The sequence below is a fragment of the Zootermopsis nevadensis genome, unplaced genomic scaffold (genome assembly GCF_977971745.1).
Source record: "Zootermopsis nevadensis isolate Lab colony 2312 unplaced genomic scaffold, Znev_1.0 Znev_ptg000030l, whole genome shotgun sequence".
NCBI classification, from domain to species: Eukaryota; Metazoa; Arthropoda; class Insecta; order Blattodea; family Termopsidae; genus Zootermopsis; species Zootermopsis nevadensis.
Genome location: NW_028259162.1, coordinates 7,694,591 through 7,706,427, shown reverse-complemented (window position 1 = coordinate 7,706,427; position 11,837 = coordinate 7,694,591). Strand labels below are relative to the sequence as shown.

Genomic DNA, 11,837 nt, shown 5'->3' with positions numbered 1-11,837 from the left:
AATGGGAGAACCCATCAGAATCGGTAAATGCGCGCAGTGACGAAAAGAAACATCTCTGCCCGTATTGAAAATGTAAACTCGGTCGCATTCACCGTCTATAGTCACTTGATTAGGGCATCCTAACTCATTTCTGGTTTCATTAGTGATATAAATACCCCCGACAATTCAAAACTAACGTAAGGGAACGAGATACATGTAAACTATATATAACTACCATCATTGCTACTACTGAAGAAGGCGTAAAAATATCAGGGCGACGCACAAATAAGATCTTTTGCTATCAACAATCTATTCATAACGTTGTTGTTCGTTTTAAGTGTATTTACAATTATAATGATGTATTTCACAATGTTTAGTGTCAGCATCCCGTGACCAAATATTATTAGTGTAAAAAAATGGCGGAGAATGAGACGGGTGGGGCACGTGTAACGCGTAAAAAAAGATAAGATAAAATGTGCATACAGCATTTTGTAGGAAACCCTGAAGGAAAGGGACCATTTTGGAGACTTCAGCGTACAATTAAGATTAATCTTATGGGAATTGGATTTGAAGGTGTGGATTGGATTCGTGTTGCTCAGGTCAGGATCCAGTGGCTGGCTCTTGTGAATATTGTAATGAAACTTAGATCGATTATCCACGGAATCAGATGTTCCCTATTTAAAATTGTTTTGCTGTGAACTCGCGTCTGTGTCAACGGAACCAAAATTTGACAGTAGTCTGTGTGTCATGAGGTCAAAGAATTTGGAGAAAGATTTTCAAGGCTTGTGAAGTGGTGTAAGGTATTATATTTTGTATCGCTATGAGATTATAAGATATTGTTGCCATTCTGTAGAAATTATACGTACAAAACATTAACAGGCTCACAAATATAGTTTTTTGTTTCCAATATGTTGCCAAACATGTCCTCCATATTGTAATTCTTTGTTTAGCTTTATAATGTGCTATATCCTCCTAGCTAAGAACTACCGAGAGGGCTACTTCTGGAAGACAGTAACCAGGATTCTGTCCTTAAAGATTTAGAACTATAGTTCAACTGATATATTAAGTCAGAATACAGGCTAACAAATTACATGGAACAGAGTTCTTCATGATAAGTTGACAGTATCCAAACTGATTAATATTTTATTGTGCTTTTATGCAACCCAAAGGTTATGTTCACTAAAGCCTGCCAATAGACCCTAGCCAAGTCCATAAAATCTAATTTGCATACACCAATCCTATTAATTTAAAATGCATTTCAAAATTATCCCACATTTGGTCTATTGCCTTCAGATTCCCTAACATGTATGCACTTTCTCATCTCCTCCATGCAAGCTTCACGTCTCATCCACCTAAAATTTTTCTTCTTTCTTATGTCAAAAAATTTTCCTCGCCTCTTTGTACCATACCACTACATTTTTCATAATTTTTATTTGCCTTACTAGTAGTAGTACCTGAACTCCAGCAAACTTTCACAGGATTTTTTTTACAAATTAAACTTAAATGAGTGTGTCCTAGATTTTATACGTGACACATTTCTCCCAACATTTATTTTTAGATTTCTAGATCCACCTTCCCATCAGCCATATTTTCCACATTCTTTATGAATATTTGTGATTTCACTGAATATCATCAGGACAGACCAGAAGCCTCTATGTCCCAATTAATTCGAATTTTTCCACCTATTTAAGGAATATGCAAGTTGATCGCTATTATCATATTCACAGAATCAATTCTGGATTGGTATCCCTTCTTAAATTTAGTAGATTTGAGGTTGTTTTGGCAGTGAGTAGGAAAATGGCTGTCTTCTGGGTTGTAAAGGTCCTTGCTGCCTCCATCACCAGGGCAATCACCCTGATAATGAAAGCAAGGGCCTCTGAAATCGTAAACTTCTACAAAACATGGCGCTACAACCACTCTTAAATTTGTTCATGCATCTTAAGTAACTATATTTTTGTAAATTAATTTTGTGTTTTGTTCCTGAAAGTTCTATTAGCTTCAAATCTTATACCATTCAGATTATCTCTATTACTCTGGCTTTGATTCTGGACCATTAAAATTTAACCAGCTTTGTCTAGGTTTTCCAAGCCATGAATCTATTAAAGATTTTAAACTACATCTCTCCTTTAACTTCCACATTTCCACCTTGAGGTTACTTTTTGCAGTATCAAACCTGTGATTTGCTCAATTACCTCACAACTGCTAACTAACTAACTAGATGGCTTACCGAACCCGAAGGTTCATCACCGAATTAACCAAAGACCTTCACCGGACCCTGTCCTGGGCCAACAAAATCCAGTCTCCTTCAACTCCTATCTCCCATAGATCCCGCCTGATATTATCCTCCCATCTACGTCTAGGTCTCCCCAGCGGTCTCTTCCCTTCAGGTTTCCCAACCAGTACCCGGTGCACACCTCTTGTCCCGTCCTCCTCACAATTGCTACATAACAAAATTAGTTTTAATTAAAGACAAAATTATCTCCACTTAATGGTACCTGCACCTTGTCGTGGTCATGGGGCTTGAGTACCTCAGTGACCCCAAGAGCTACTGGTAGGGCCTCCTTAGCCAGATTGGTCAAGGGGAAGAGGTCAGACTAAGACAGGTACCCTGGTCCTCCAGGTCGGGGGTTGGTGGCAAGGCTAACAACCTTGCACCGTAAAAAGGAAGATGTTTCGAAACCTCAATCAAAGCCTCGAACAGACAGGCCTAACAGTAGGACTGAATGGAAGAGGCCATGGACCGAATACGGACCGGAGAGCCGTAGAAGAAGAAGAGAAAGACAAAATTACAGAGTTGCCAAAATGACTGGCAGGATTTCATGATGGAAAGAATGGAACAGTCACAGAAAAGAGAGCCACTACAATAACTGATCAAATTTTATTACTGTGATACAATTTCATGAAAACACCTTGACTAGGTGGGGGGGGGGGGGGGGGATGGTTTAGTTTCATGTAACCCCACTGCATAAAACCAATGGATAATGGATGTGGAAAATGTGTGGGACCACCAAACTGACATAAAACTGTTAAAATCATAAAACGATTTGATGAATCAGCTAGTTCTTCTATTAAACAGACCAACTGAAAACTTACACTACTTTTACAGATAACCCCACACTTCCTTTGTTATCACTGCACTGTATTACTGGACCATAAGGTTCATCACTTCAGCAACAAAAGCCATCCAGTAAACTCTATCCTGAGCCGTACAGTTCTATTTGTAACGTAATGAAAGAATATACTTTCACAAGCTTACCAGGTAAAAATAAGTTAAAAGTTTAGTTAAAATTAAATTAAAACAAAAGATTGTGCTTGATTTGGTTCAAAAATTTAGGTGGGCTGGTGTCTTGAAAATCTATGCATGGGGAACAATAAGCCAAATGTCACTTAATAGGTTAAACATAAACAGCCACATGAATGATGACTCAGACCTAATATTCTTCTTATTAACCGAACCTTCAGGCATCAGCAGTATTAGTACGGAACGTTACATTATTTGATGACGCTGAAAAAACATTTGGTGAAATACATTACGAAAATAAAACCTGCTGGAATAATCCACTAGCACTGCACATTATATGAGGAACAGTCTGATGAAAATCAATCACTATTAAAGAAATATAATCCAGACATTAATATAAACAGCAAACAAAATGTTGAGTCACACCATGTATCAGTGTACAGAATATAATGTTGATACTTCTGGGCAAAAGCAACACTTGACAGCCCAAAATGATTAATACATTTCAAAACTATATGAATATTTTAATAACATACAGAAAACAAATACCTTTCGCCAAAGTGTTCAGCAATGAAAGAATTCCCACCATAAGTTACAAAATGTCTTAATTGGGGAAGATCATATGCATTTGAAGTGATGATCCAAGTTAGGAATTTAACGCAAATCCTCAAAAACAAGTCTGAATTAAAATGCCAAATGACTTAAGATACCTCTGTGTCTACATATGAAATGAGTTCAATATTTTTCCACAAGGTCTGCACCCAATAAATATTTTCTCCATGAGTGTAAGTAGGCACACTCACCAACAAACATTAAATTGCCTTTTAGACAACCCAGGTATATAAATTACATGTATTTCAAATTCCTTTAAAAAACCGTACCATACCACGTAAACTTCAAAAGCTAAAACACGATGGACAAATTATAAGGACAGGACATGTGGTACATTATTCATTAAACATATATCAGATAGTTCAAATTAGTCCTAAGATACAATGGTATAGATCTCAATATCAAAAAATAAATTATTAATCTGAGAAATTTTACACTATGCATTGCACAATGGTCAACATTAGGTTGATGCATGTTGTACATTATAAACAATTTTTTTGAAGTGCATTCATCATTTTGGAGCGCTGTATATTCTCATACTGTAAATCATGACTAGATGCTTCAACACCATTTACCTGCAATGCTTATATGAAACATTCATCTACTCAAACACCAAGCTATCCTTATCTTCCTCTTCCACGACCACGTGAGAAGCCCCCGCGGGAAGAACCTCCCCTCCCTCGGCCACCTGGAGCTCCCTTTCCTTTTGGTGGGGGTGACTTTGGTCTCAGAGCTTCTATCCGCTCTGTGCACCCAGTGGTCGCTTGTCCACTTGAAAAATAACTTGCATAGAGCTCTGCATTGAAATTACTGTTAGTCAGTTCAGGACCCACTGTCAGCCAACCTGGCCGAATGGTACTGTCTCGGCCAAATACATGTAATCTGCACAGAATAAGAAATTCTAGTTTAGAAATAAATGTTCTGCATCAATAAAATGGACATAATTCATTCGATCAACCACACTAAATTGTTGTTGAAGTATATGCCAAATAGGCCAGAATGGTTCAAAAGTACCTTAATTATAAAGATGACAATGATAACTAATTTTGTTTCCTTAATTGCAGGTACTATCTCAGCATTTGCCTGGAGGGACTGATAAAAATCACAAAATGCTCCAGTTAGGACAACCATTCTCCAAGCCAATATTAGAAACCAGGAACACCAACCTCTGGACTGTAGCATGTGATTACATTATCACAACAGTTCTGTCATCTGATAAAACACTAAGCACAAAACACTCCTTTCTTAATACAGTGAAACCTCTATCCATCGTTCCCGGAACTATCGTTTTCCCGGATGCATCGTCCGTTTTGTTCGGTCCCGAATACATCCCATATAAAATGTTACATTTTCCCGCTTCTATCGTTCCTCGAACTATCGTTTTATCGCATCGATCGTTCAAAAATCTTAGTCCCGGCCCACAATTTTCCCGCAATGATCGTTTCTGAGAATTTAAAATGCTGATTTTTGAGATAAATTAATACCGAAAGACGCAGAATGTTTTTGGAATACACAGTAGCGGTAACCTGTTATGTCGCCCAACCAGCACAGATTCTTATGGAATGAGGGGTCAGCGGTGCAGGGGTGATAGTTGGAGTGAATGGCGGTGCCCATTGTCAGATATTTTACGATTTTAATTTGGGTGCACTCATATTTCGTTCCAGCGATGCCAGATGGCATGTGCAGTGTGAATTTCTTCACAAATGCTTTTATTATAAGTACAAAGGAAAGGCGAGCGAAACTTTTTCATTCTTCTGGTTCATATCGTGTCTTCTACAGCTACGTTTCGTTGAGTTCGGCAGTAATAGTACTTTTTTCCTGTTATAGTCCGCGATGGTTGACGGAGCGGTGAGGAAGAGGGAGAAACGACGAATGCGAGCCCGAACTTTGCCGAGTTTTGCCGAAGCACACGCTGCATTGGCAAAAGTGAAGTCGTTCTTTTATGCGCATAATATTAGTGAACGTGACGAAGAAAAACTTTTGAACGTGGAAAGGGCTCTGTTTGGCCTAAAACGTAAAGTTTCGACAAACCAGTTGTCCATTAAAGCCTTTTTTGGTAAAAAGAAGTAACTTTGAAAGAGAAACATTGTTTTTTTTAAAATTTTTAATGCTTTCCCGCATTCATCGTTTTTATTTCCCACCCCCGCCGAAAACGATGCATCGAGGTTTCACTGTATTATTAAAGTATATCACCATGGCTAAACACATAAACAAAAAATATGTTTACCTGACTGGCCACAAGAACAACGAGTCATAGGAGTGAACTATGCACTTATTATCATGGCAGGGCTGATATGACAGACTATTTTAACTTATCATGCCTAATGCCACTGGTTTAACGAATGCTCAGACAAAATACCAGATATCACAGGACAAGTCATTCTGAAATTTCTCCTGCTACACGCTTTATGCTTGTGCTAGGAAATGCCACTACCAACACGGTACTGAAAGGGGCAGACAGACAAACAAGTGGTTACTGTTCCAAAAAAGAACTGCGGTTAGAACGCTGGCCTTGTAATCCTGGGGTCCCGGGTTCGATTCCTGACAGTGCCCGAATTTATAACTTGTGTCAGGCAAGGCCATGATCTAGGCAATACGGAGTTTTCCTCCGGGGCTTCCCCGGTTTCTCTGTGGCATCCCAACAATTACTCCATACTCCATACACACAGAAGTAGGCAATAGCAAATCACTTCTGTATCACCTGCCTAAGAAACATATATGAACAGGTCCCAGTCCGAGAAAAGGATGGAAGGATCCTGTTCATAAAATGTCGCCAAGCTTCTGTAAAGGAGACGGCGTAATAAAGAAGAATGTGATATGAGCATGACCCTCAAGGCTACACCAATTTCAATTCTTTATCATTTATATCTGCATTGTAGAAACATTTAATGACACACAAATGTTGTGTGACAAAACTATTACAAATTGCAACTTAATTTCATGCAGATACAAAAATATGAGCAAAATAACCACGCAAAAACTGTATTTACTTTCCATTTTGTAACTCATGGAAATTAGTAAGGGCACAGATTCTTTGGTCATCTAGAATCAAGATAATGCACGGGGCCCTACCTCCAGTCTCTTACATATCTTCAAGACCTTGCAATTACGCACAGAGACAACTTTACCTTACCTTACAGACTGCAAAACTACACCAGTGAAAATCATAAACAGAAATAATCACTAAACTGCAGTTACAAAATTTATAATTTTCAACAGGCTCTCTGCAAAGTTGGAAGAATCTGAGTAGATACTGTAAGATCCTCCCAGTTCTTGTAGTGCCTGATAGGAGTACAATGAAATACACGTGATTTATGCACATAAGTTACTACTAAAAAGGCAACTGATATGCAAAATTTGAACTTATAATATATATATATATATATATATATATATATGTGTGTGTTAACAGTAACAGAAATGATGCATGACTGTGAGTGAAATAAAGTTTAACACAAGTCTACTGTATTCAGAAATCCACAAGTTTTCCACTAGGCTTGTGAAACAATAACAGGAATGACTACAAATGGGAGAACAGGCAATATCAAGTACGTAGGGCAGTCAAAAAGTTCCCGGAATTCCCGTTTAAGAAAAGTATGCAGGACCCGATGTTTCTCACAAATATCGTCACTGGTGATGAGTCATGGGTGTTCGCCTACGACCCAGAGACAAAGATGCAATCATCCGAGTGGCACACAGCGTCGTCTCCCCGATCAAAGAAATCACGCCTCGTCCGATCCAAGGAAAAAGTGATGCTCATGGCATTCTTTGACATCGACGGTGTGGTGCACCATGAGTTCGTACCACCTTGACAGGCTGTTTGTTACGGGTCATTTCTACATGCAAGTGTTGCAGAGGTTGTGCGAAGCAGTTCGGAGGAATCGGTGCGACAAGTGGCAGGGTGGGTGGTTTCTGCATCACGATAACGCACAGAGCCACACATCGCTGGTTGTGCAGCAATTCCTCACCACGAAAAGCATTCTTGTCATCACCCAACCATCATACTCTCCGGATCTCGCTCCGAGTGACTTCTGGCTTTTCCCTACTCTGAAAATGGGCCTCAAGGAGACGCGTTTCGCAATCATGGAGGACATCAAATCAAATGTGACAGCCGAACTCCGAAGATTCCAAACGAAGCCTTCCGCCGGTGCTTCCAACAATGGCAGGATCGATGGAGCAAGTGTGTGTGTGTGCACAAGGGTCCTACTTTGAAGGTGATTAGGTAAGCGTTGCCATATGTCCTACCATTACAGTGCTATACCACAATTCCGGGAACTTTTTGACTGCCCCTCGTATGTGCATGAACCTAAAAAAACACTGTAAAGAAAATACTGCAATTCAGTTAAAAAGTGGGTATTCCTAGTAGTTCAATATTTAAAATTTACCTTCTACGACCCAAGCAGAAATGTTCTATTATGTGAAAGATCTCGACTGGTTTTTCCAAAGATCCATATTCAGGCTCCTCAGAAATTATAAGGTCAATATCAACATTTGCATGGATAAAATCCCCATCAGTGGACCGTCGCACTGTGCCCTTGATACCCATAAGGCAGTGTTCCTGAAAGTGTGCATGATTCAGATATAATATACCGAAATACATAAATTTTCTGCAGTCAATTCAAGTGTTAACTTCATAAAAAAAATGTATACCTTTGTTCTTTGAAAGACAGCCTTGGGTTCAAGGTTTTTGGAATGTCCAGGGTTATTAATATTTGTTCGTATCCAACAGATGTCTTCGCAGCGCCGGAATCCCCACTTTCTGAGGCAGAAGCGGCCCATGTCTAAACCTTCTGATGAACCACACCACAAGAACACAAAACTTCGAGTTGCCGCTACCTCTCCTATGTCTAATTGCATTATCTGAAGAAAATAAAATGGGACACATTAAGTACATAAATTTCACAGCTTTTCATAAGGACAGATTAACAACCAGTATGTACTCACAAAAGTCTGCAGTCCCGTATATTAAATTACCTTTCAAGACGCATGGTTGTGAACTGATTTTAGCTTTTGATACTATTACTGACATTACCCTCTTTTACTCACAAAACTAACAGCATCCATTTCAACTATTTTTGAGGTGATGTATTAATTTTGCATACAGACTATGTAAAACATGTGTTATGCTAAAGATTAAATTGTACTTTCATCAACACATTAGTTTCTCTAATCTTCTCACACATTAAAGCATAGGCAACTTTTATTTAAATGTTACTTTCAATGTTTTATTTGAATTTTTGTATTTACTTCAGTGCGTCTGTTATAGACTTTTGCCGTTAACAATCACTCTAAGAAGGGATTGAATTTAATTATTAAAACAAGATTTCTAACTTTCATTCTAAGTATCATCTGATAGAAAACCGTCATGGTAGTCTAGCGGTTAGAACGCTGGGCTTGTAATACTGGGGTCCCAGGTTCGATTCCAAGAGGTGCTCAGATCTACAACTTGTGTTGGGCAAGGCCGTGGTATACGCATCACGGGGTTTCTCTGTGGCATCCCAACAATTACTCCACTTTCATCATCATCTCGCAAAAAGGGGGTCGCAGCAGGAGCGTTAAATGTCGAGATCCCGATCGAACCCATGTACTGATGGGTGGTGAATCCTGCTAACCACCAATGCTGAAAGGTGTGTATTGGATACGAAAAAAAAATCTCATAGAAGCACAATGACATTGCACCTTAGTGTGAGAAAAGAAATGGAAAATTCAAACAGTAAACAGAGAGAGCACTTTCCTTCAGCAGCTAACCCAAGAAACTACCATCTACTTTCTGAAGGTGGTGGATGCAGGCTCCTCATCCAACCTCCTCCTTGTACTTACATAATACAGATACATCACAACACAATATGAATCTTACCTGATCCCAGCCCCAGAACTGCATGTTTGTCACACCCATTGTTCGTTGGTATTCCTCTAATGGCGGCTCAACAAGAATTACATCAAACTTGCTGTTCAGCTCCTTCATATCAAAAGTCTGAAGATCTGTTTTAAGATACATTGGAGGAGTTGCTGTGTGTGCAATTAAGTCATCCTAAAAGCATAGAAAATGCACTAAATTAACTTATAAATATATTTGTAGCAAATGCAGCCTACTAGATCTATTGATCAAAGTCTAAATGTACTATAACTATAGTAGGCCACCCTGCACATAAATGTTCGAAAGTGCCTGTGGATCTTGACCTAGTGACCAGTATTATTACAGATGCTTTTTTTTTCAGTGTCCTGTAAAATTTAAATTAACATATACTCAAAATGAAGGTATATTTGTAAAACCAACCTTCAATTTAATAAGTTCTCGTAACTTTGGATACTCCTCAAATCTATCTGCCAGTCCCACATCACGGATGAAATTCTGTGGACGCTGTCCCGTATCCACGAAGTGCTGACAGTAATCATTATGAGGATTTGATGACTGTGTACCCTGAAAAAATAATCAAACCACAGACTTTCAGATTGTTATTAATTGTTACATTAAGGGCTGGTGTCAAACGCAGAAATTCATGTTGTTTAAGAGATTAGAGACCTTTGCTCTTCCATGTAAATTCAATGTAAATAAGTAAGAACATTTTCAAAGTAATTCCGCTACATACAGTGTCAACATAAGGAATAAGAATCAGCTTCTTAGATCAGTTGCGAACCTTTCATGTCTTCAGAACAGTGTAGGAATCAAAATCTTGAACAGTCTGCCATCAAGTTTCATATGTCTTACAAAAAAGCCACAGTTTAAAATAGAATTAAAAATACACTTAATTACACAATCCTTTTACTCTGTTGATAAATTTCAAATGTTTACAATTAAGTCACAATGTTTTTCTACAGTTTCTTTGTCTGTACATAATATAAATAGGTAGTATAATTTAAGTATGGTATATAATGGTTGTACTCTTAACGTAATAAAGTGAGGAGCAAAATAGACAGTACAGTAGTAGACTGTAGTGAACTTGATCAGGCAGCCTCAGGATAGGAAGAAATGGAAGGTTCTGTAGTCACAGTGGTAAACTCTGGTTCTATAACACAGAAGATTCCTCACACAAACATACTTTTAGGAAAGTTGAGGAATCTGTATACACTAATTCATCTGTGCTGGCATCCTCTGTCACAATTTTCTCTTGAACCCTCTCTTCTTGAACAGTGCTTTCTCGAAAAACCTTCTTTGCAGGAGCTTCTACCGATGTACCAAGCGCTTGCCGGAGTTCATCTACATTTGAAACTCCAAACTGCAACATAAAAATTAAAGTAATTACAAACACACTAACAGTATAATAAATGTTACATATAACAAACAAGATGATCATGCAAGTAAAGGTAAGAACACACAAAAATATACCACCTATCCATTTCCAATTTAACAGTAATGTTCTACACTTGCATTTGGGAAGTATCTGGTTTGAATCTCTCTTTTGTGGGCAACGTCAGAGTATTATCTTGAAACAGTCCACCAACTCCGATTTCCACATTCATATCTACTCACCAGTGATGGCCATTTCCCCACATCATTCGATGTTAAATAACCACTGCAGTTGTAAAAGTCATTAAACAACCTACTAACCAACCAATATTCTCTGTAACGAACACTGTTGACACTAAATAACCAAAGCCTCGCCACCACAAATATAATAGCTAAAATTTTAGATTCAGAAAAGAACATACGTGAATACAAACTTATGGGGTACCTTTCAAAAAAGGATAACGAACTGTGTACCTTGTATGAATACTGCATGAGCTGCCTGTTCTATTGTACACAATTACACTTGATTAACTTACAGTTTGAGCAAGGAGCTTTTTCCTCTTCTGTGAGCGTTGTCGTAATTCTTTCAACATATCGCACATTGTAAAAGTTTGGTTATAATAACTTACACTACACAAGTTTAGAAAGAACAATAATAAATGGCGGAAATATCAAACATGAATGTTTACAAACTTCCGTGCTACTTACACAGCCCTTTCTTTCTTTTGGCGGTTACAAAGTGGCACCTATTAGGAAAAAGATGAATTATATGGATCA

The 11,837-nt window shown here is 38.3% G+C and overlaps 1 protein-coding gene and 1 long non-coding RNA gene across 3 annotated transcripts; one reads left to right on the top strand and one right to left on the bottom strand.

The window, feature by feature from the left end:
- The first annotated feature begins 129 nt into the window (after positions 1 to 129).
- LOC147872125 (uncharacterized) lies at positions 130 to 5,097 on the top strand. Its single transcript, XR_015537847.1, has 2 exons — positions 130 to 779; positions 4,897 to 5,097. It is a non-coding gene; the product is annotated as an uncharacterized LOC147872125 (long non-coding RNA).
- Positions 2,839 to 11,801, bottom strand: Mettl14 (methyltransferase like 14). Of its 2 annotated transcripts, none has more exons than XM_022066643.2 (7): positions 11,597 to 11,801; positions 10,873 to 11,049; positions 10,110 to 10,253; positions 9,690 to 9,863; positions 8,483 to 8,692; positions 8,218 to 8,390; positions 2,839 to 4,714 (listed from the first exon to the last, which is right to left on the bottom strand). In XM_022066643.2, exons 1-7 carry the CDS (start codon positions 11,660 to 11,662, stop codon positions 4,456 to 4,458), a joined length of 1,203 nt encoding a protein of 400 aa, XP_021922335.1. In that variant the 5' UTR covers positions 11,663 to 11,801; the 3' UTR covers positions 2,839 to 4,455. The 2 variants fall into 2 exon arrangements, with proteins under 2 accessions (XP_021922335.1, XP_021922333.1); XM_022066641.2 differs by lacking the exon at positions 11,597 to 11,801 and adding an exon at positions 11,304 to 11,501.
- Positions 11,802 to 11,837: the final 36 nt, after the last annotated feature.